At 31.4% G+C, this 26,884-nt stretch overlaps 1 protein-coding gene across 2 annotated transcripts in view; it reads right to left on the bottom strand.

Annotated features, from left to right (window-relative positions):
- Window positions 1–7,367: 7,367 nt before the first annotated feature.
- The window catches only part of LOC118194886 (glypican-5-like), a 177,154-nt gene continuing 157,637 nt past the window's right edge, over window positions 7,368–26,884 (bottom strand). For both annotated transcript variants that reach the window (XM_035366094.2, XM_085809744.1), the window contains 3 exons: window positions 19,055–19,178; window positions 16,430–16,568; window positions 7,368–14,335 (listed from right to left, as the gene is read on the bottom strand). In XM_035366094.2, the coding sequence (XP_035221985.1) occupies window positions 14,208–14,335; window positions 16,430–16,568; window positions 19,055–19,178 (391 nt within the window). In that variant the 3' untranslated portion in view covers window positions 7,368–14,207. The remainder of the gene's footprint in view (window positions 14,336–16,429; window positions 16,569–19,054; window positions 19,179–26,884) is intronic.

Raw genomic sequence — 26,884 nt, 5'->3', positions numbered from 1 at the left:
AAGCCCAAGTAAAGGCTTTTCTGTACGTCCTGAGAGAGGACCGTCTGTTAACTTTATTTTGAGCAATAAAGGGTAATTAACCCATCTTGAGTATCTGTTCTCTGTCTACTAAACTAAAGCGATTATTCGCTTACCAGTTCTCAAGGTTCCACACATTTAGCTGTAAATTCTAGGTTGGAACATTACAATCTAAATTCTGATTTAATGTGATTTTCGGTTTTGATATATTTTGCTATTTTTTACCTTTTAAATAACTTTAGTACACAAATTATCTGTTTGGCTACATGCTGTTAATCCGTTCTTTCCTTGGCTCTTGTATATGGTGAGGTTGCAGTGCAGTGTCATTCTCAGGAATCGTATCCAAATTTTGCATAATAAAAAAAAAACATAGGGACAATAATATTTTTTGTTATACCACCATATTTTAAACTCGTATCTAAGATTCTTTGTATATTAATTATATCCATTAATTTGTAATGCCTTTTTTTCTTCATTGTGCTTTTTTTATAATAATGCGACTTTTTAAAATTCCTTTGTGTAGTGTATTTTGATATTGCGGATTTTCAAAACAAAGTACAAAAGCAAGCGTTTGTTTTCACTAGTGTCACAAATGAAACAGTTCTTCCATATCATATATTATTTAAAAATATTTTTACATTTTTTTCTCATTATTCATCATTGTTCTACTCATTAGATTCAATACAAGAACTGTGAAAATTCGGTTTCTTCTAATAGACGCTGCGTATTAATTCTATGTTAGCTGTTAACTTTTATTTTTATTGATGCACACGTGTTATCATAGCCTATATATAAGAAATTACCGCATTCCACTGCAAGTGCTCTCATGGTGTACGCGTTTAGCACATCCAGTTAGCAAATGAAAAATTCCGACGAGGACGCAATTGATTTTCCAAAATTCCGAGTTGCCAAACACCTAATGGTATTTGCAAATATAGCGCTTTAGAATAAATGTAACTTCAGAATGATACAACATCTATCACTTTAGTCACAATGGCGGGTTTTCTTCCGAATTATGTGCATGCATTTATGAGAAACAGCATTTCTGTTAATTATTTTAAGCAAAGTTTTACTGCTGTATAAACTGATGTAAACGTTACGAAAGAAAACCTCCCTTGTTGAATTACTTCAAGTCTAGCTTGCTTTTTATAGTTGTTTTACTTTTTCTTTAAGTCAAGGACAATATATCAGAAGAGATTTAAACCCAAATTATGACACTATACACGTCTACGATTGCTTAAGCTACTGGAGTTTTACGATTGGAATTATGTTAGTAATTTAAGACTGGATATTTTTATCAATAAGATGATGACTTGCGTAAACATAACTTTTATTTCGCATTTGTGAGCTTATTTTGAAGGATTATTTTACTTTTTAATATAAAATAATCAATCAGTTCTTATTCATCGCATAATTTCAAAGTGTTTATTTCCATAGTCCTGGTATGAAAGCTTCCTGCTTTTAATCTACTGCAAGTATTCGTTTAAGGTGTTATGAAAAGTTTTGCCTAAAAATGAGATATTTCCTTTATATATAAATTCCTTTGCCTTTATCCTCATCTTAATAAATACAACTCTCAAATGAGTCGATGAACATTTCATTCATTCCGAAACTAGCATAAGGCCAAATTTTGGCATTTTCCATTTATTAGAGATTTGAAACATTGTTTATCATTTATTTACATCATACTGCAACATCTATCTTTCCTCATTTACATTTCTTTTTTGCCTAATATTCATTATCAAATCTGAGTTTTCATATCTTCACTATTTTCCGAATCATATGAAAGAATAACCACCCGATGCATAAAACACGATATTTTATGAGCTGCCAGATAGAGATATACTAGTAAAATTAAAAGTTATAATATGTTTAGTTTTTGGTCCTAAGTAGAAGGGAAAAATGTAGAACAGACGAAACTTGAATTAAAATTAAAGAAACTAAGTTAAATGCAAAATTAGAAATGTTATAGAGACATTAGGTTATTTTGAAAGCAGGAGAGATGAAAAGTGAGCAATGTCCTCGCAGGGACTCGAACCTCTCCAATACGCGCCGAGCGTGCTGACCATTACACCACGAAGGCATGCTAAGAAGGCGGGAGAAATACCTTATATAATGTAATTACACTATATCAAACTATGTTTTAAAATAGCATAACATTTAGATAAATTTTGTAAAGCCATCGTCTTTCAAGAAGCCTAAAATGAAATCTGCAAGCAAAATATCCGGTTGGTCGCATAATAAGACTATATACGACTACCGACTACTATTTAAAAAAAGAAAAACTAACTTCTGCTAAAATATATATTTCATCCGAAAAAAAAATCAGTCATTAAGATACTCTTTAAGAAAGGGTTTTTTTTTCACATTTTAATGGCATCTGCATTTGATATGTAGTTTATTTGATTTTAATTAATGGTGGTCTTATAAGGAAAGATAAATGTGTTTACTTTTACACCTTATTTATATACTACTTATAAATTGCTTATAGTGTGTATTCTTTCTCATTTGTAATATTCAACTATTTCTCATACATTCCAGGATTCACTTATCTCTCATTATTGTATTTTTTTCTTTAATCATTTTCTTATTCTCATTTTTTTCATTATATTTCTTAGCTGAATTTTAATATCTTACTATCATCTCTAATCGCAAAGCTTTATTTGTAATAATTCACCCTTGTAACATTCTAGCCGCCACATATACTCCACTCGCTCTCTTTCTCTTTTACAATATACGAGTAATTTATTAGGCGCGAAACAATACTTCTCAATGAAGGAATTTTACTAACATATAACCCAACGTGCAACTCGTAATTCTTGTATTAGGATTACGGAGCAACCATGCTATTAGCCACTTTTGCGTTGATATCGATTTGTTAGGGGGGATATCTCTTTCTGTAAATTGTGTTTTATTGTATCATTATGTTGCATTTTGTACTAAAAGAAGCAGATATCTTTTGAGTTTCCAAACAGAAGTTTGTAATAAACTTGATCACATTTTATAGCCTTGTCATCATTTGTTAGATTTTTCTGCACTTTTGAATTCAATCTAAATCAGAAGGAATAAATAATCCGAAAGTTATATATACAGTTTAGAGTTTGGAATCTTAGTTTTAAAGTAACGGTATGCTGCATTCATGTTCTTTACAATTCTGCCTAAACGTTGTCTTTGAAGGAAAAAGTATCCATTAATATATTTCTGATCTTTATTTCTATAAGCATAAAGAACTTTTAAGCAGCCAATATTTCAAGCAGTCAGCGTTAGTTTCCTGTACTCAGCTAAACATTTGTTGCATTGCCCCTTAAGAAGTACGTAAGTGTATTACGAAACTGAATTTTTCATACATATAAACATAGGTATTAAACTTTCAAGATATCAAACAATAATTTTGCACTGAAGGCAAGTAAATACTTAACTTACGCAGGATAAGCAAAAAAGGAATAACGTTTGAATATCAATGATTTTTAGAAGGATGGGTGAACTTGTGAATAAAATAGACTTTCTTTTGCTACAGAGCGAAAGTTTTTATCAAACAACCAATTAAAAAACTCTCAGTATTTAAATTTGACTAATGCACAAAAAAAAAAAAAAAAAAAAAAAGTTTAATTCCTGCAGAAAAACCTAAGGTGAATTTTATTTCTTGCACATTTCAGAAAACATACATAAAAATTATTTGTTCATGAAGAGTTAAATATAGATGATAATTACATAAATATAATTTAATTAAATATTAATAGGATATGTTACATTTCGAGTCCTATCCTAATATTTAGTTAGTTCTCTTTTTTGACCCTGTCTTCCATGTTCTGACATACCTAACATTTTCAGTTATTTTCAAACATATAAATAAACAACTATTTTTAGGTGGAATTTGTTTCAGATTTGTGTTTCATAATCAGATAACAATGCCATATTTTTGGCAATCATTCCTTTTGTAGAAAGTTTTCATAAAAGTACTTAGTAAAGATACGCATGAATAATATGAATATGCACTTTTGTTATGATAATATATTGTATTGCATTTAAAGTCAGCAGCAAACCAATAGCTAAATAACAAGGCAAATTTCTATTTTAAGAATATTGCTGAAAATAGTTATGGAAGCATAGGACAGCCATAGCGTAACTAGCTGAGATTGAGTGTGCTAAAAGTAACATATAGTTTATATTCAAGAAGCAGAATAATAAATGAAAAAGCACAATAAGACTTATTTTTTTCATATTACGACTCATAGCTCCTGGTGCGATAATCTGTCTGAGTAGCGGTCAATTTCGGTATTCTCGAGAGCCAATTTGAGGTAAATGTTGCAGCAACGGGCCACACATCTTTTAAATTTTATTTATTTATTTTTTAGCCAAAATTTAGGAATACGTACAGGAATAATCAGAAAGATTATTTCAAAGCAGTGGTTGCATTTATTTAAAATTTTGTCAATAAATGTTTTCACAAACAATACAACACTGAGACCAAATGTAAAAGTGGAGAAATTCGATTATTTCTGTAAGAATTAAGTGTTTAGTTTCACACTGTCATCTTTATTCTTGGCTTCCTGATGTAATTCACATGCTTAAGCAGTTATGCGGGATAAAGTTTAAAATACTGCGGTTTCATAACTGCAACTAATGTGGAATCATAGTAGGTTTGTTTTTGTTCGAGAAAGTGTTCGTCGTGCACTGGTAATCGATTTCGAGAATAATTAGAAATTTTAAAATAGACAATTGGCTGCTTTCAGTTGGTGTCAGCTTGATTTGGCAGTTAGAATCATAAGCTGATTAGAGTTTTAACCCAACAACTGTTGTGTTTGTTGGAAAACTGGCAAAATCTTCAAGTGTTGTGTTGTTCATTATTCGACCGCAAGCTGTGGTTCAAATTAATTTTATTTACTGTTCTATAGGTATTCACAAGCTCTTAATTCTTTTGTGCACAATAACTTGCCTCGACCCACAAGTAGCCCAGAGGGGTCTTCAGATTCGAAACGGAGGAAGCTATTCGAATTTAAAATAGATATAAGATTATACGGCAAAAAAATTAAAAATTCAGTTCAGAATACATTTTTCAGTAAATTATTAAATTTATTGCCCAAATTACCCTTTATTTATATATGTAATGCCATCGCTATGTACGTATATTATGTATGTTAACAAAAACTTTGTGAAATGCTTATGCGAAGCAAATGCTTTTAAAGTCTTGATAATTCGAATGTTGTCAGAAATCTGAGAACGCACTCTATATCTGCGCACTGAATATTATTTTTAAAAAAAATCCGAAAATATACATGCATCAGAATGTTTACGTTCAGTAACATGGGTAACATATCTATCAACTTTACAACAGACTACGTGTTTCCCGTGTGCCACCATCTCTATGTTTTCATATGAATAACTGGATAAATAGGAAATTATTTTATTATTTAATAATGATAATTTGCTTTTTTAATTATGGTAATTTAATATACAGTTTGATGTCTGTGACTATTGCACACTTCTGTGGCATGTATTTCATAAAATTGAGTAAGCTTTCAGGATGTTCCCTTAATACCGAGAGTCTACAAATCCTACCAACAGCTCAGTTTCAGTGGCTTTTACAATCAATTGTGTGCGTTTGAAGGAACATATAACATTGGCCTACGTACCCAAAGGCATCATCGATGTAGGTTATTGTTGACAGGTTGACATCTGTGTCGTGTTAGCACGAGAAACTTTTGTTGGCACTAACTTGGCTTCTTTTGCCACCTACTACTCTGGCTTCCTTCCAAACTGTCGATAGTTTTATACGCAGTAAGTTCCAGTATGTATACTTGTTGAGATTTCAAGAAACGGAGTGGGTCTCTCAACGCATCAGAACGAAGGAGTTCCTTAGAAACCTTAACTTTTATAATCAAGCTACAATTTATTCATTATAGTAACAAGGATTCTAATCTGCATATGGATCGGCATGATTTTGTTATTTACCTCACTCTTGGCTTGCATTCTCCATGCTTATATCAAATAAGCTGAATGGCTTTCATAAGCAACTGCCACCTAATTATTTTGAGCAGTGTAGAGTGATAAGTAATTTAAGTACATTTACGTACATTATCTTGTGCTTTATATTTCACTAGGAAAGTGTCACTTTTTAAGGGAATTATATTTCTCTGTTTTGAAATTATCCGCACAAAGGAATTAACAGAACATAAATACGAAGTTTCTTCTACCTAAAAGTAAAGAAAATCTAGCTTTAATTTATGCAACAACTATTGAATTTATTCGGCTAAGGCATAGATATTTGATATGATTTCAAGCCCGCAAATAAAAGTCCTTAATTTAATAGCACTTTTAATGCACAATGGTCAGCTTAAGGGGACTCATACACCTTAAACCCCTCATGATCTTCGAATATGTGACTGTTGCAAGAATTGGGACATTTTATTTATTTTAAAAGCAATTACTTCCAACATTCTACAGCTGATTACATAACATAGTTGCTTTGGGAACTAGTAACCAGAAAGTTTGTGTTGCCACAAATATTTTTGTAACTTAATCCTCTTTGTGACAAAATATTTCGCCATGTTTCCACATTGCGCGCATGATATTTTAAAAATGGCTAATGGTACATACTTGAAATTTCATGGAATTCTTTATATGGGCACTATTTTCTAACTGAACCAACAATCTGATGAATATTTTAATATTGAAAAATTTTATGGACGAAAACATTAAAAATTTTTTTAATAAAATACATTTTATAAATTCAACTCAAAATAAAATAAAATTTTAACATGAAATTTTTAGAATTTTAGATTGACAGTAGTTTTCAAATGTTATAAAAGCTGTATATTAAATATGGAATTAAATTATGAAACAGAATGTTTTAAACTGTGCGCGCAAGTTGGAAACATGACGAAAAATGTTGTCACAAAGCGGATTAAATTATAAAAATATTTGGGGCAACACAAACTTTCTGATTACTATTTCAGAAAGCAGCTATATTATGCAGTCAGCTGTAAAAAGTTGGTAGTAATTGCTTTTAAAATAAATAAGTTATCCTAATTCTTGCAACAGTCACCTATTCGAACATCTTATGAGTTTTAAGGTGTATGAGTCCCCTTAAATACATATAACTTATTAAATCGTTGAGGCCATTTTTCAAGTGCATAATGACTTTTATTGCATCCTCCCGAATTTCTCAATATGTATATTAAAATCGCAAATTATATATTGTGTTACTCGATCTTCTTCTCAGAGGCATTATATTAGTGAATTTTAATAGTATAATCTAGTGAATGTTTAATGGTATGCTCACGAATCATTACTCACTCAGTCTGAAAAAGCTTTCAATTTTTAATGTGGAAATAAAAACAGAACAAATATTAACATTTTTCAAGATGTTTATTTCCTGCTGTGATTCTGTTTAAAAAAAGTGAGTTGTAACAAAACAAAGGCTGCGATTTCAACAAAATAAAGAAAATTGCATTTTGTTATCACTAGTTGCAAAGCTCTCACTTGTGACTAAATATGTTCGAATGAACGTACAAGTGCTATCAACAGATCTTTCGCAGCCTGAAAGAAAAATCAAGTCATTTCAGTTTTACAATGTTTTAATCACATTCTGTAGGTAACAATATTAACATTTTTTTTTTCATCACATTAGGCGCTGGAACACAAACAAAAGAATTAAGAGAAAAAAGAAGTTCTTTCAATAATCACACAGGCAAAGGCAAGTCGCTTTTATTTTCACATATCGAACAAGTTCAGAAGACGTGCACTGTTAGAGAGAAGTCCATTTTTCTTTGAAGAGTCCAGCTCTCCAGGATAAGCTTAAATACTTTTGCAAACAAATAACCTAGGAACTGATGGTCTCATAATCTAACAATTCACATGCGATGAAAATCTCATTTTTATGCTCGTCCAAAGCCGTAACCAGCAATTCATTTTTGGGGACGGAGGAACAAAAGTATAGGAAAAATTCGTTGCTAAAAGTCAAATAGGCTCACCTTTGCTATAACTGCAATTATTATGAGATTTAGAGTAAGCATTAACAGCTTATCTAAAACATGCAGCAAGCGCTTCAGGTATTCGGAAATTAATTACGATGCGATCTCGAGAAAAGCATTTACTTAACTTTATTCTTTTAAAATTTCAGAAAAGTTCTTGAATAATGTATAAATAATAAACTACGCTTTGTATCATTTTTTGAAGCAATTCCTAAACGTATAGATGTTCCCCTTATATTTTAATTCAAACTTAGTTAAGAATATCCTTTTGTTATTGCACTATTTTCCAAATTTTTAAGTAAATATTGTAATGTAAATACAAACTGGAAAGAACATTATATCATATCAGATATTTCTTAGTAAATCTTAACGTGAGATAAATTATACACCCTACTCGATATTTCACGAAAACCGTGTACTTATTAGGTGTAGTACATGGTTCTGTTATACTTTTAGATATAAATTTAATTTTAACTTACTGTAAATGATAAAGCAGAGATTACATATTTACCAAATATTTTCTGACATTCATTGCAAATGTGCTCATTTTGAGTGTTCAGAAATATAATTATGCAGGCACGAATTTTAGATAATCGCCTGTATTGAAACATCCATGTTTATGAGAACAATGCTACTATAAGAATTTTAGCATTAATACAGAATAATACATTACGTAACTGTGCTATTGTAAATGTTTACAGAAAAGGACGTAAAGCACTTTTCTACTTTTATCGTCATTATCATATTTTCATTGCGGTGTGCTTATATAGAAATATCAAGCATCGGAAATTAAGCCTTTTTATTTCGCTGTGTTAATTTTATTTCCATAAAAGAACTTTAAAAAATATTGAAATACATATTAAAAATTTATTGCTCTGATTTATTTTCATTTGCTTTTTTCTTATGCCTTAATTTTTTTTCTTTTCAAGTTTAAGTAGAAACTGTAATAAATGCAGTAAGTAGAATATGTAAAAAATGCAACAAACGAAAGTTTTTGTTGTTCTAAATGACAAATATTTGAATGTGTTTATAAAAGTAGGTATTATGTTACATGGACTACAAACCTCATTATTCTGAGAACGTATTTTATACACAGCTATTTACAAGCTCAAAGAATAAATTGACGAAATTAAAGTTATTGAAAATCCGGTTAGCCTATTTTAGTAGCCCTGAGATTAATTAAATATTCATTGTTATATAAAATACATAATCTTCCATTTTTTTAATTTAAACAGTTCTATGGCTTTACTCTAGAATAAATTCCATTTAGTATACATACAGATATTGCTTTATAATATTATTTGTACAAGAGTATGCTAAATATAGTTTAGACTATTTCTATAGTATACATATATGAGTATATCTAAGCTTTATGTTCTTTTGTTGGTCTTACATTTTATTATGCAAAAATAACTCTATAGGCACGAATTTTAATTCATTTTTGTGCGAATGTACTTAGTAAATAAATGACACGAGATTTATTCCATTTCATGAAAACTTAGTAATACATTAATATTATACAGTAAAATATTCAACTGAATGTGACAAGCCATATATAATATCACAACACTGTGGTGTAATTATTGATTCGGAAGCTGTATACAGAACTCGAAATTTACGCTTCTATAACCGTAATTAAATGTAGAAAATTAGCAAAAGTTACATTATTTCGCATCTTTTACGTAGAATATTTGTAAATATTGTTTTTTATGTAGTATGTAAATTTTAGAAGTGTCCAGTTGTGCTTTTCACTCATATCTACCTGAAATAATACTGTGAGTTTAATCAATCAGAATACGGAATTAAATGTGGCTGAGATATAGAATTCTGCTAAGACCTTGCATCTACAGATTACTTTTACTTTCTACACTTTTTGATAATCCAAAAATGCTTATAGTTATGTCACTTCAATATTAAAGCTTTTGCAAAATAAAGTCGCATTTGTTTATCTTACATAATTTAATAACTGAACAATTAATTTTATTCTCTTGACTTTGTTAGTTTTTTTTCCAGGTACTGCACTTCAAATACACTAGAGTTGCTTCCGGCAGAGAAAACGAATTTAATTTTTTATTACAAAGTTGCATATTATGTTAAGCAATGGAATCATCAAAAAAAAATATAAAATGTTGCAGCCACAATTTTAATCTCTGGTCATTATATTATAAAGATGCAGCGTACATTCAAATGAATACCTTCTCTCTTTCAGAAAAGAAAAAAAAAATTTCTAAGTGTGCGAGCATATTTTCTCAAATATAGGATATTAAAAAAATAAAAGAGAAAATCACCAATTTAATTCTTTAACAGAATTAGAATTTGAAAAAAATAATATCGATGCGAAACTACGTAAATGATTTTCGGTATTTACATAAATGTAAAAATAAATCTTTTGTCGTCCGATTTTATGTATAACGGCAGTGTTATGTATCGTAAGTCACAGGATTTATAAGCAGATTGTGCGTAAATGACGAAGAAAGTCTGAATAATTGTTTATGGTTTTCAACTTGCCACCTGTTATGAGGCAGTAATAATTTATACAAATTAAAAAAGAAGTTTAAAAATTATTATTGCTAATGCGGTATTTAAACCAGCTTTACTTTTAATTGTTTTGTACAAAATATACAGCATATGCAATGTATTTGGAAACCACGCAGTGTCTGGACGTCGCTTTTCAAGAGAATTGAAGAGGTGACGTTTTCAAGAGAATTGAAGAGGTGAAGAGGTTAACGACAGTCAGCGGTTATGCAGATTCGTCATATAATTAAATTTGTCAGTTTAATTAAATGACTGATGTCTAGATATACGATGACGTTATTTCTAGCATATGACTAATCAAAGGTCAAGGATACGCAGATTGGGTGTAATGAAAGATATAAAGTGTTCAGAGCGCAACAAAGAAAGCAATTAAAACTCAACAGGTACAAGTTCAACTACGTCAACTACTAATTTTTTTAATATTTTTCATAAGAGCGTAATTTTATAATATATGTTTTATTTTTGTTAAACTTACGAATTTAAGAAAAAAAACGTACTGCGAAAAATTCCTGGGCTCCTGAATAAATTTTTCTGCTGTTTAGTTCCTACAGAAAAACTCTAAATATTTTCGAAGTCAAAAATTTCTGCATCATTGTTATATACCCTTCTTCCGATTCAATTATCATATTCACGATTAGCGTCTTTTTTAATTTCACTTTCAGAGCTGAGACTAATTTCTTTGGCTTCCAAAGGTTAGAAACTAACTGATGTCTTTTTTTATATAAATATAAGCTCTACGATAAGAATGAATCGTTAAATTAATATATCATTGCTAAAGCTCTCTAAAAAAAAAAAAAAAAAAAAAACAACGCCAACTAAATTACCTGAAAAATTATAAACTCATACAAAGTAATTAAATACCTTACGCAAAACGAAATAAAAAATTATGTATGTAATATCATTAAAAGCATTCGGCTACAGTAAATATGTAAGTATTCTGAACAGTGAAATATGATAAAATGTATTCCTAAGTTATGAAGCGACCAAAGTGTGTTTTGAAATATTACCCCAAATAAAATGTTTAAAAGTTATTAAAGTATACTAATTAATACTCCGCAAACAGAAAATAATTCTTTCTTGTTGTGAGAAAAATTTTAAAATTCAGTTTCTTTTTAGTAATCATTAAATTGGCGTAATATTCAAACATACTGATTATTTGAATACATTTTATCATCACGCTTAATTTAAGCAAATATTAGTGTCATTAAATATATATATATATATATATATATATATATATATATAGGGGGGAAGTACGTCTGTCAAGCACTGACGTCACCCTAGTTTGCTACCAGCGCAGCGCATATTCGAGCTCCAGGCCTGAACAGAAGCATACGTGCTTCAGTTCCGGATCCAAAGCTGACGAGCTTTGAAACTGCCCAAAGCAGAGAATCACACTGATGAGCCTTCGAGGAGTGGTAATCGCCCAGAAAGGTCAACAGTGATGTTCAGCGATCTTGTAACGTTTGAACTTAGATAATATGAGGTGAAAGGACCGTCTAAATTATTACGTGAACTATTCATGGACTCTGTCATCCTTGTGGGGTTATCTAACCGCTACTTTAATTTTATAATTACCAGCTTTCTAATTCATAATAATAGTTTAGTCCAGGGGTTCTCAACCCGTGGTACGCAAAGACGCAAAGTATTTTTAACTATTAAATTCAAAAATTAAAACCCCAACATCTTGATTGAGTTTTTTTTCTCTAATACTCGTAAATTTATGAGATCTGAGCTTTGTTCAAGAGTCGTGGTGGTAGTAGTACTTTCTAGTGGTACTAAAAGTTTTCAATTTTTGTTTAGATGGTACGCATTAGTCAAAAGGTTCAGAACCGCTGGTTTAGTCAATAAAGTAGTATAGCTTATACTTTAACCTCGTTCTCAAGTCATATATAGCCCCACATATATAATCATACTACGCTTTTGTAATAAAACTCAGTATTTCAATTCATGTAGAGGAATCTGTTCCTCTTTTCCTAAAAAATATTTCAGACGATAACATTTTATTAAATCGGGAAGAATTTAACTACTTTGATTTTAAATATTTGTACTTGAATTATGGTTCTTAGCCTACTTTGGCTTCGCATCTGGTCACCATACAAAATTTAACTGTCAGCGACTTGAAACATTTTTTTCCTTTGCGAAATCCGCTTCTCGGAGTAACTGATGGTATTACTACAGAATGAACTTTAGAATCAGTTCTTTAACAGATATATTAGTTATTAGTGTATGTATGCAGCTCAGGTAGCAGTTTTCGTGAGTAATTGACTATTTAAAAGGAAGGTGAAGTATGCAGAGATTCTCATACTGCAATACACGTGCTGGCCTCTACTTCATACGAAAGAGGTAATAGTGCGCTGCTGATCTCTATCAATTGAGAAACCAAATTCCCCCTGGATACGGCTCTGTTTCGCAGCTCTCGAAAAGTGCACGTCTTCCGACAACGACACGTTACAAACAAACAAGAGATCACAAAAATATGCTCTTTTATCACACCGCAGCCGAAGGTCGGAAGCTGTGGAGGAAGACACTGAAAATGGAGGTCCATTGTCTATGTGAACCTTTGTTCGAAAATATAGTAAGGCTAGAATTATTGCGAATGGATTAGGTTCAAACGCGACCGCTTGCAAAACATACCTCGATTTCTTTCGAACCTGAACTGACCGCTCTTTCTGCTAGGGACCAGTGTGACAACAAAGAACACAAATAATAAGCTCAGAAAGGCAAAACGCACTGGGGGAAAAATAAATATTAAAAAACAGAAACGCCTGCAAATGAAAGCGAGGGAGAGACAGATATACTTTAGGAAACAAAATGAATCACAACCTTGCTTTCTCGCATTTGACTTTTCAGCAATCAATATATCACCTCGGATTAGACATGGACTTTCGCGCAATATACACACATTTATAATTATAAAAGTTAATCTAAGACGACAAGATAACACACATATACACATTTGCGTTGATTGAAGGCGAGAAAGGCCCACGCAGGTTTAACTCGGCCTCTACCAACTTAAATTTTGCTTTATTTGCATTATCACAATAGCTGTTGGAGTTTACTCCGATTGTTTCAACTCCCGGAAGTACATCGAGACAAATGAAACTCTAAAAAAAGGGGCTTGGAAGAATTAAAAAAAATTGTCAAAATTAAAAAATGCCCTATAAAAGAAACATAAGAAAATGGCACTTTGAAAATTTAAACGACTCACTTCTCAACAATCACGGCGATAACACCGTTTTGTAAAAAAATAATAATAGGAAAAAAAATCAGTGAAAAAACAAAATTGAAATAAAAACATTCACGGCTACAGGATTCGATTACGTCATTCGTCCCTTTTTCTCAAGCACCAAGCCAAACAGATATGCAACAGACAGCGTGAAAGCAAGTGCATTGTCTCGAGTTGAAAGCATTTGAAAATAGAAACATTGCGAATAGATCGCTTTCAACAAAATTCCGATCTAATTCGGTAATCAAAATGACATATTTCCCAACCAGCTGATATCTTGAGGTCGTAGATTAGCCGAAATAGATCTCAAACACTTTGATTAGTTAATAAGGGAGCAAAAACGCTAGCTACGATAAGCGAGGAACGAGCCGTTGGCACACAGTTATTGCGGTGCTATTGGAGATGTGCGCATTATCGAGTTGCAGTCTCGTGAAAATATTGCTAAAATGGACTCATTTCCTCCTCAGAAGGAAGACGGTACAGAAGAAGACCAAGATGACTGGGATTCTACTTCTGTCACCAGCAGCATTGGGCGTGGTATCCCCATCACTGCGCACGAAGTGAAGATCAGTTTTATCCTCTGAAAAATAGAAATAAATAACACAAAAATCATAGTGAGTTTCAGAAAGTTCAAAATAGAAACTTCCAGTACAATGAACAATTTATTGAGCGAAACTTTTGTTTTCTATAAGAAAGATATTTTTCCCACCCTTAAAAGAAAGCTCAAGTTAATATTACGTAAACAGCCAATGTTATGGGACAGATGCAGTTGAATTTACGTGAGAATTTCTTGCTCCAAAATTCAAATTTAAGTGATATTTCTGAATAAATTGTTTTCAGTAATAGTAACAAATAGAAAATTCTGATTTTATATACTTTAGTTTTCAATGATTTATAGACGGACAAACTATTACTTTAAGATCAAAAACTGACTAACAGCTCTGTTAGCGTGCTTTGTTTTTAATTAGATAAAAATGCGTACAAATATCATGTTACTCCCTAAACGATTACGTCTAAATAACTAAATGAACCTTCTGAAATAGTTTCTTAACTATAAGTACATTCATTATTTTCAGTTTATATTTTGTTAATTTTCAAAAGTATATCAGTTCTGTCTTCCTTCTTTTTTCTTAGTTTCATTGCTATGGTTTATAACACTTTAACGTTTTATATCGTGTATTTATCACAAATAAAATACAGAAACACATTTCTTCGAGAATGTTTGCTTCATAATATTTTCAGGTTGCCAAATATATATCAATAACGAAAGAATAAGGGTGAACTGATTCGTCATTAACTATCAAAAGGGTGAACGAATAAAACATATACAAAAACTTTGAAAACATTAAACACATTAAAACCCAATTTTTTTATAAAATGTCATTTACTTTAAAAATTGTATTTTGTTGAATTGAATTTATTACGGAATACTGATTTTCGTTTTCTTTTAAGCTTTAAAGTTAAAGACATAACTATACTAATTATAAATAAGTAATTATTCCTGATTGATACTTTTATCTTTATCGAACTGAATATAATATTTTTTCAGTATTTTCACACATCATTCTAAGTTATTAATTTTAATAATAATAGTTTTCGTTCATACTTCAGCTTTACCGGCATCTCTATTAAATGGTGGCAATAATATATCTTTAAGATATCTTTATAATTAACCAATGTTTCTCAATATTTTACATCACATTTTGAGAGTAGGGATGCTGCATGATACAGTAACAGATGTAGATCAAACTTTCTGCAATGGAACTTTCAATGTTTGGCATCAAATTTATTACGAGCAATATATTTGATACTGCATTCAGAATTTAAATATTAGAATATTACAGTCTCTAAAAAGTGAATAATAAAGCAGTGCGGAAACTTGAATAATTTTACAACATTTTTTCCCCTTTAAGATGTAAATTATACATATTTCTTCCAGCATAGGCTGTTTATTTTTTCTTTGTTATCATTATAGGAGAATATCTGTCATACTTTTAAATCACGAATGAAACTGCATCACCTCATAAACTATTTTCATAGATTTTTCAGCTATGCTAAGTGACTTCTGACTCAAAGAGAAGACATCATAATTCCGTTATATAATGGTTAATGCGCTCAGCTAGTAACCTATGCATATTGATATTTGTAAATGATATAGTTGTATTCGTAATTCATCCAATTTAAAAAAAATCGCAGCTTTTTAAGTAGTAGAATTAACACAAAAACTAAATTAATTAATCAGCATTACATTTATTAGCATTGTTTGAAATATGAAGCCGAGTCTTTTACTAAATTAATACTGTTATAAGGCTATTAATTTGAGTACATGGTTTTTCATACGCACGCTAATTAAATTCGGAAATACTTTTAAATGAGCTTTTCAGTTCAAAATGAGCGAATTAATGCCACTTATCAGATCGCAACATTCAATTCAACAAAATCATTTAATTTTGAATGTTACATTAGTATTCATTGTAATAATTTAAATTTTAATATCATCCAGTTATTTCTTACATAAAGGGGGGAGCTATTTATTTTGCACATTTTAATGAAGGGTTACATTTCGAAATGAAAACGTTTTCCTACTCGGACACATCACTCATTTCGTGCCGTACTTCGAACTATGAAAAAAAGCGAAATCTTTTAAACGAACCAATAACTTTTGAATACCGACCTTTTTGGAAGTCCCCACTGCCGGATGCACCTGCGTAATCTTCATCGTCACCAATTGCCCAAAAGCCGCCGCTACCACTGCCTTCACCCAATACAGAGGAATCTGACTGCGGTACCGACGTTACTCTGCTGCTCAGAATCTATTTGAGAAAACATCCAGAGATTTATGCAATGTACTTAAAGGAGGTGCTATGAAACAACTCTGCCATTAATTACATTATCCATTACATTTAGCAATCTAAACTTAGAAATCCGGTTACTTAGATGAATAATGGGCTCCTATCGAACAACACAGTATTTGTAACTCTAGAATAAATACTAGGCAATAGGGGAATAAACTAATAACTAGCTGGTATTCTGTAAGGGAAATTAATGTTCTAGAAACTGCTTGAAAAGACTCTACAATCTGTCCAAACTTAAACAAATGGCTTCTAAGAATATTAATATTCTAGAAAAGTAAATTTGGTACATAAATTTATGAATGATACAAAAGTTCATCCAGTTACAAAATTATTAAACTGATAGTGAAGTAGCAAAGACATACAAGCTAGGATTAGGAATTCCATCTGTACATTTTTCAGAGTTTCTATACTCTTAATAATTCGTTTTCGTCTTCTCATTCGTTCGTACCTAATGTTTCAATTCAGACTTTATTTTATTTTTTTTATTTGTTTGCTTTATCATTTGAAGCTTATAGTTTGAATTTTAATCATTTTTAATTTTATCTTTAGTTTACTTTATTATAAATATATATCGAGAGAGAGAAACAAATTTTGATTAGCTGAGCAATTAACTGATTAGCTTCACTTAGAAAAGTGCCCTTTGAATTGATTTTTTTCAAATGGTAGTGACTCCTACTAAAGAAGAATCGCGCCTAGCCTACCACTATTTTTGGGATTCGAACCCATTGTCGTTCCATGATTTCAGTAAGTAAGTTAAGAATTTTTCACTCAAGATATACGCATATTTATGAAACATGAAAAAGAAATTTCAGTTCAGATTTTTAGATTTTCCGGCCTATAAAATTTATTTTAAGACAATTTTTACTAACCAGAATTTATCGGTCTTCAACTAAACACAAAAGGAATTTCTTTCTATTACAGCTAAATAATATTAAAATGCCATTTAGCTCTAATTATAAAAATTTGTACAGATAAAGTTAGATCAAAGAGGTATCATTACTGATTTAGTTAAAACATTCTTTTAGTCACTGTGTGTTGCTTTCAGTGTTATTCAGTCATTATTGTTGCTTTCAGTGGCAACAGAAGGAAAACATTTCAAAGAGTTTATGAAACCTACCGAGAAAGAGGTGTAAGCTGTGCAATACTGCCTAATAGTTTTCAATGCATTTCAATAACTAATGTTAAATAATTAACTTGCAATTCGTTAATCATTCGATAATGTATTTTTTATTAATTCGTTAACATATTATTTACGCAGAGTTTTTTCATTAGTGTTGCTTTATTTAATAATGAAATGTTTTTGGAGTAGTATTTTTTGCAGAAGGAAACGTGAAAATGTGCATTGACCACGCCGGGACTCCGATTGCTAGCGGGGCATGTTTCCCATTTGCAAGAAGACGGTAAGCGGTAACAACGAAGTAAACTTTACAACACTAAACGAAGATAGGAGTTATAATATTGAAAAATAATTTGACATGAATGTTATCTAACTCTCTATTAAATGTTAAAATGCCTCATTCATGCGAAATTCAGTAGGTTTAGTGTTTTCCTTATAGAAACTAAACGAAGAATTGGATCAATAATATTTTAAGAATTTTAAAATTATTTAAAAACTAGAATTAAAAATGATGAGCGCTTCTCCCCGCCCTTATTGCTGCAGAATGAAGATTGATTAATGACATAACCAGAGAACACGTGAACATATGTGCACGATCACGATCTTTGAAAACACTAGACCTGTCTACTGAAAGGATTCAATGAATTACACACAGCGTCCAGACAAATTTTCCTTGTGTAACTAAGTTAATGACTCGTCGACTAACTGTTTTGATGAATCATCTTCTACCAAGAAGAGAAAGGACAGCTGGAATTAAGATTTTTTCCCCCGTCAAAGTAGTGTACTTTATTTTTAGTAACGTTAAACCTATAACTCAAGCAGTTTAAATATCTGTGCTCACTAAGATATTCGATTTTTTATACTAGATTAAAATCATTTCTATTTTCTCCTATAATTCCATTTTTAAAGAAATATTAATATCAGTAATAAGAAAAGTAATCGATTTCACGTATGACGTCATTTGTTATTCACACGTATAATACTGTTATTAACTAAAATCATTCCTAATTAATACTTTTTTACAGTTTTCATATTACAACACCTTTCAAACAGACGCATCGCATCAACTACTGCTAAGATAATGTTGAATCATTTGGTAGATACTTGATATAAGTAGATAATTTTACGCTGAACTAACGATTAAATTATTATAAAGGAATGTCCTTGGTAACAACAACGAAAACACAAAACAAAGAAAGAAAAGATAAAAGATAAAAAAAGAAAGGCTTCTCAGCTATTTTTGTCATTTATTTTCTAACTTTAAGCTCCTTTCTAACAAACAAAAGATTACTGTATTATAAAAAAGCCAACAAAAAAGTATGATTACTTGTTTCACGTGTTGTAGCTTGTCAACAAGTGTATTTACGGTGACATCACGTACTCTAGGTGCCTTCATCTCGGGGTTGTATTTCTGTGCTGATACTCCTATGCCAGCAATAGTCTTCGTATACCTAATAAAAATGTCATTATAAGTCATAACCTTATGATACGAGTCACACATGTTATTATAATATCAAAATGAAATGGAATACGAAACCATACTAAATAAATAAACCTCTACACCACCTTCACCAAGATATGGAAATTAAAAGGGAGGAAATTTGGTGATGTTCCTCTTTGTAACGCTTTTGCTGGGTTGATGGCCTTGAATGCAGTAATTACGTTTATTAATGCTTTCAGGTCAACGCCTTCGAATTAGCATGAAGCGTTTGAAAGGTAGAATCATTGACTTTTTCTTTAACTCCAAAACAAAAAAAGTGTTATTCATTATTATCTCATTTAATCTTAAAGTTTTATAAAGGCTTGTGTGAGCGAGTATAAAGAAAAACTACTAGTTTACGCACGTACCATTATAAATAACTAGTCAATCTAAAGTCATTTTCTGCATGCATGGGTTAATTAGACACGGATTTATTATTTTGAAATATTTGATGCTGAGCTATTGCAACCTGATTTTAACTGGTACTCAAGATGTCTTACTTTATGTTATATAATGTCTTAGTTGCTACATTTCTTGCCTATCTAAATAATTCTTTCCTTACTTTAAGTTTTATGCATTCATAAATGGTTAAAACTTTTTAAAAATGTATGCCTCTTTAGTACGATAAATCATTTATAAAATAATGTTAAATTAAATAAAATGCAATATTAAGTAGCATCGTTTATTTCTACTAATTTAGCCCCTTTTATAGTACCTAGAAAATTAGCATTCCTATAATCAGGAAAGGTCTTATAATAAAGCACAAGCTCTCAAAAGGACAATTCGATAATATCAAAAGTTGAAGCTGCAAGGACTTTTTTTGTTGTTGTTTTGTTTATTATGTGATTCGCCCTTAGGCACCACACGGAAAGGGAGGGATGCCCCGTGGAGGTCTTTTTAAGAAAAACTGGCTCGTATCCACATTACACATGGGGAAAACCACGAAAACGCCCATGCAGCCAGCCCGTTCGCCGGAACTCGAACCCCGGACCGAACTACCAGTGTTCAGAGGCTTTTACCACTCGGCCGCCGGTGGGCAAACTGAAATGACTGTAACCAAATTTTAGCTCGTCGCTTTAATTAACTTTCCAGAGTGCTCAATTATTTAACATTTCATTAACCCTGACGATATTGCCTAAGTTTCTACTATGGTCATGGTAGTACTACTCGGTTAAACAGCCAACAAATATGTCTTTCACATCTTCAGAATATGATCAAAATCATAACATGAGGTATATTTTATTGCCTAACATCAGAACACGAATTATGTGTTTATTAAAATATGCTACAGTTAACCTAAAATGCAGTAGGATTGAATAACTTACAAAGCTAAATCATTGTATATGATGTAACAAAATGTATAAAAAGACATACACACGTAAATAATCTGAGATTCTGGAATTATTTTGAATATGAGTAAAAATTAATCTTCAATTAACCGGTTTCTTAAGCAATGCATTCGGAACCTATGGATAGCTACTGAATTTGTGACGTTAGAGCAGATGCCGAATGCTGTTCAGATGATGAATGGTGAAATAACAGTGTTTCATTTTCGTCTTTGTCATCTGCGATCGGTTTTCTGCATTATAGAATATCATGAATCTTCAGCACCAGCCATATATTATTAATATTATTAGTAGCTTATAACGGGTACATAATCAACGATTATGTTCAAAGATTTAACAAAATTCTCATCAAAAATAATTATAAAAGTCGTAAAAGAGAATTAGGCTGCTAGGGAAAAAGGCATCACGATCAAAGTCTTAGGAGGATTATTTTGTCAGTAGTGGCTTAAACTGATAAACATTCGATCCAAATCTCCAGAATGACATTATGACTAAGTCATTAACTGTGCATAAAGCCTTGTTAAGAAATTTGCATGAATAAATAGCACATTAAGCAAGGGGAAAGAACTACCAGCCATTTGGTTGTTTTGTTAATGTACTAAGTACTTTGTACACTTTAAACCAACGTTTCAAATTTGTCACTTTTTTAGGCGTAAACGACTATTTTGCGCTGCATATAAATTCTTCTTCTATAAGCACAACAGATGGATAGAAAATAAAAGAGTATTTAATACCAACATAGTATATGGAAGCCTTTCTGCAAAATTACTGAGTACGTTTTCTCCTAGATAACATCAAATAAAAGTTTTGCAGAACTAAAATATGCAATATGAAATTTAGTATAAGATTCTTCTTTCTAATTGACTATTGTGAGTCTAACTGAAAGGGGCAATATTACGTTCAATAACAATATGTCTGAATACAAACGTCTAGCATAAAAGTACCTTCCATGCATTAACAGAACAGAAATTCGTGAATAAAGTACGCTAACTCGGTTCTGTTTTTATTGCTTGAGATAGACAGTTTTGTGTCATATTACCTCGAAATGTATAAGGTATTTCTCTAAAATTAAAGCTAGCCGTATTTTGCTTAATTTTACAGTTGACACGTTTATGTTATATATTGCTCTTTGAACACTTTAAAGGTGGACGATAAATTATTTTAAGTCCACCAGATCGTGCTGTCATTGTCATTATAGTAAGAAAATGCAATGGAGACTTCTTTAGATAAAGCATTCACGAAACCAGTTTCGCTTTTAAAATGAGTAATAAAACAAAATCTATGATCTTGTCAACTACATATAAACCTTTAACTTTTCCCTATAGTTCCAAGGTTATGATTTCGGAATAACATCAAGAAAAGACTGAGCCGTCGATTTATGAAATATTTAAACAAAAATTTACCATTTAATGTGAGAGAGACGCTCAAAAAAGGGCGTCACGATGTCTACATCCGCAGCCATAGGTTATGGGCCCTTATTCTACTCCCTCCCGCATTGCTTTTCTAGTGTCGTTAATCGTTGAAAAATAAAGTCTATCGCTACTTTCAAAAACTTCAGATACGACATATTAAATATTATCAAAAATACATTCAAATAAGATCACTTACATAAAATATTTTTGTGTTTATTATAAATTTAAAGTATTACGAATAATCATTAATAAAATTAATAAGAATAAATAAGATTTAAAGGATAAGAATTAAAGTATTCTTAAATTAATAAGAATAATCATTAATAAATATTTTAAAACGTTTATTACTGTTGTTACATTTCTTAACCTTTTCATATTGCAAGAGGATATCTCGTTAAGCTTTGAATTTTTTTCATGTCACAGATATAAATTTTCAAATGCAATTTGCTAAAAAAAATTCTATTTACCTCTCTAAGCCAAGCAGGCGAAAGTGATCTGCCTTGGCTGAAGCGTTTTTATACATAGAATATTTACGAAGAGTTTTGTTGCGTTTTATTTGAATACGGCAAAGCACATGAGAGTTATCCGCACAAAAGAAAGGATGCCTTTCTGAAGAATATTCTAAAAAAAAACAGTTCGTATTCATGTCGAACTTACAGAAAAAGTCGAAAATCCTATATAGCCAGTCGATTCAAAACAGCTAAGTCTACATGCAAACAGCTAAGTCTAGGATGAACTACAAGTGTTCAGCATTCATATACCACTGATCTGCCGTTCGTTTTTGAACAGTTTGAATTCAAAACTTTTGGTATTTTTTAAAACAAGGGCTTCATAGCTGCTTCGATTCTAAATGGTGCAGGCATAAAATGCATTAAACGCTTTCCTACTCGTGCTCGTAGAGAGACAACCAAAAAATGCTCGTTAATATACAGGTGTAGAACACTAGTGGCCGAACGGTAAAAGCCACTAAACACTGGTAGTTCGGTCTGGGGTTCGACTCCCGACGAACGGGCTGGCTGCATGGCCGTTTTCGTGGTTTTCCCTATGCATAACATGGATACGAGACAGTTTCCCTTAAAAAAACCTCCACGGGGCACCCCTTTCTTTCCGTATAGTGCCTGAGGGAGGAGCACGTAATAAGTAAATATATATGTATGTAAGATATAAGAAAATATGATGACTATGCTAAGAAATGACTGGCAACCTCACAACTGACTATTCTAGGATTTATGTTCTCCCCCTAACTTCCTCTGTTCTCCCAAATTAGAGATCTTTCCATATTACATAACGCTGCTTGAAAAATGGAACTAAAACCTAAAATTAACCAATCACAGTTTAACGATACTTATGCACTTACTTAGTAAAACTACTGCTCGCAAGCAACTATGTCATTCCTTTTCTTAACTTCTACCTTACCAACATCTCCACGCTGCTTATGCTTTCCTGTCTAAGATGCTTACGTCGTACTTTTAAAACCAGTGCATAAAAATTATCATATTTAACTTTGATTAGATAAACGTCTACCAAAATAATTTGATATGTGTGAAAATAAAGACTGGTGATTCTTCAAAATCCAATTTTTGTTAGCTTCGGCTGTATGCCTTTCCACTCAGCCATGACGATTATCGAAAGCTGTTAAAAATACCAGTGTCTTCTACGCAGTTAAAATATCACATTTATTTAAAGTATCACATTATTAATAATATAACATTTATTTAAAATTTATAAATTAATAAAATAATAACATATAACATATAACATAAATATATAACATTTATTTTAAATTTATAAATTAATAAAATATCCCATTTATTTAAAATATTACATTATTAAAATATCACATTTATTAAGTCGACAGGATTCGAAATATGTAAGATACAAGAAAATACGATGGCTATGGTAAGAAATGATTGGTAACTTTAAAATTAACTATTCTAGATTTTATGTTCTCCCCCTAAATTCATCTGTTCTCCCAAATTCGAGATCATTCCATGTTACATAACGCTGCTTGAAAAATGGAACTAAAACCTAAAAGTAACCAATCACAGCTTAACTATACTTATGCACCTAACGAAGTATAAATACTGCTCGCAAACTACGTCATTCCTTTTCTTAACTTCTACCCTGCCAATATCTCCACTCTGCTTATACTTTCCTGATGCTTATGCGATACTTTTAAAATCAGTGTACATAAAAATTATCGCATTTAACTTTGATTGGATAAATGTCTACCAAAATAATTTTATATGTGTGGAAATAAAGATTGGTGATTCTTCAAATTCCATTTTTGTTGTCTGTCTGTTCACTCAGCCATGACGATTATCGGAAGCTGTTAAAGAACCAGTGTCTTCTACGCAGTTAAAACATTACATATGCAACTAATCAGAAGTACAACCAATGCGAAAAAGGTACTCAATTTATATTTGTTGCATAAGTGCTTCAGCTCCGCTGATTACGTTACATGAGTTTTTTAACAAATTATTAATTTCAAAAGCTGCGAAAGCCAGTTATTGAATAAAATTACTTTAAAAAAAGTTGTGCTATATAAGTTTATTAAATCATTTCGGTGTAATGAAAACAATAACCTCAGAGTGTGAGAGATAAAAATTGAGGGTGAACATCAACAAAAGTTACAGAAATAACAGCGCACGATATTACATGCAAGTTATTACGGAATAGAATAAAAAATACAAAAGTGGCACAAAAATGGCATATAAAATACAAAAGTTGTCTTTCATCAGAAACGTGGAGTCAACGTAAAAGGAAACGTATTTCTGTGCTCTTTAAAAAAAAAAAAGTATTAAAAAGAAAAAAAAATTCCTGTTTTAAGTAACACCTTGGCTTATACGCAAAATACTTTCTATTTTTCGTCAAATCATTTGTAATTCGGGCAAAGAACACTAGGACTATTCGTCTAAAGAAACTGAACCGTACATCGTTATATTATTAGCAATTAAATTCTTAAAAAGCACCTTAAAATCGCATTGGCTTGTAAAAACTATGGTTCAAAGGGGACTCAAACCTATGATCTTCTTCTCTGCGGACAGGCAGGTAGCTGATAAGCTAATCAGACTGCTACTGAGATTTTTATATTTGATATCTAAAGGTCAGATCTGATCGTTTCACCTTCAATATGGAGGGTAATCTGGTCATTTCGTTTTCAACATTGAAGCAGTTAGAGATTATTTTGAGAGAATAAGTTCATAAATTCGTTGAAACAATCATTCGTTACAATCACATTCGATGTACAGCATTTCGACGATTTTCAACAGCGTGCAAATTCTAAATATCATTTTAATTAGGAAACTTGTAATTACTTTTTGCAAATTACTTTTGTGTGTATACATGTTTTTAAAGCATTGCAATATCCGTGTTCATTGTATAAGGTATTTCTCCCGCTTTCTTGGCATGCCTTCGTGGTGTGGTGGTCTGCACGCTGGGTGCGTTTTCTAGAGGTCCGCGGTTCAATTCCCGGCGAAGGCGTTGCATAATTTTCATCTCTCCTGCTTTTCAAAAATTAACCTAATGTCTCTAAAATTGTATTTTCTCATACAGGACCAGTGCTAGGAGTTTGGCCACCCTATGCAATCTCCGCAGTTCCTAAATTATTTCGCTCACCGGGCGTTTCGACACTGCCTCTGGAGCTGGCCCTATATCTTAAATACATATAAATACACTTTTATACAATGTAAGAAAGGGAAAGAGAAGAAATGAGGAAAACTCATCTAAATTAATATTAAAACGCTTGCCAATTTTTATATATTGACTCATATTTTTATAAAAGCTGTCTCTTTTAATGAATTTTTAAAACACGTTTCTGTATACTTTTGAGAAATTCTAGTAAGCAGCCTGATAAATTTTTAAATATGAATATTTTACCCAACTATCATAAATTAAATAAATGAAAATGTTTTCAAATAGGTATCTCAAGTATAAATTTCAGCATTTTAAGCAATGTAATAACAACAATCAGGGATAAAAAAAATCTGAAAGCTTTCGTATTTTACATTACGCCCAAAGGGGCGTTTTTTTTTAACGATTTGTGCGCTACCTTTATTTATTAAATATCATGGTCTTCGCACTTGAACCATAAAATTCAGTTCAACAGCAATATCGCAAAATAATTTTAAAATAAGCATACCTTTAGAATTTCCGCTACACAGTCTCGCGCGCTGGAGATAAAAATGTTTTTAGTCCAACGGAGCTTTGTCCTTGAAGGACTATTGTTGTCGTTTAGCGATTTTGCTTTGAAAACTTTAAAAGGCTGTATCACTTTTCAAATCGTTGCCACCAAATACTATCGCCCTGTATTATATTTGAAAAAATTAAATAATAAAGAATCTTGCATAAATGAATGTATGTTTCTCGCATTATCATAAAACAGCGGTAGCTAGAGCCATTTAATTTTGAATGACGTAATCCTACTGCGAATATGGGCATCTGGAAGCCCAAATTTGAAACTGGAATTTGTTTTATTACCGATTTCATATTTTGCAAAACTTTAGCGAATTTTTGATTAACAAACTCAACGATTTAAGAGCGAGCAATGGCAACACTTAACGGGGTGGGGGAACCTTTTTATCTCTAGTGCGCAGGACTGTGTATCAGAAGTTCTAAAGATATGCTCATTTAAAAATTATTTTGCGACATTGCTGTTGAACTAAATTTTATGGTTTAAGGGCAAAGAACATAATATTTAATAAATAAAGGTAACACACAAAACTTTACAAAAACACCCCTTTGGAAGTAATTTAAAATCTGAAACCTTTTTTTTTTTTCCGGTACAGTGTTGGCATTGATCGCTTTGAAATCATTTTCTCAATCAAAAATTCTTTACGTTTTACAAAATATGAACTAGATATTGAAGCAAATCCCAAATTTCGGCTTCCAGATGCCCATATTCGGATGGAAACGTACGT

The sequence above is a fragment of the Stegodyphus dumicola genome, chromosome X2 (assembly GCF_044657685.1).
Source record: "Stegodyphus dumicola isolate Sdum_Otavi_A_Nest chromosome X2, ASM4465768v1".
In the NCBI taxonomy this organism is placed as follows: domain Eukaryota; kingdom Metazoa; phylum Arthropoda; class Arachnida; order Araneae; family Eresidae; genus Stegodyphus; species Stegodyphus dumicola.
The sequence above is the reverse complement of the archived record's forward strand: the minus strand, read 5'-3'. Positions and strand labels throughout refer to the sequence as shown.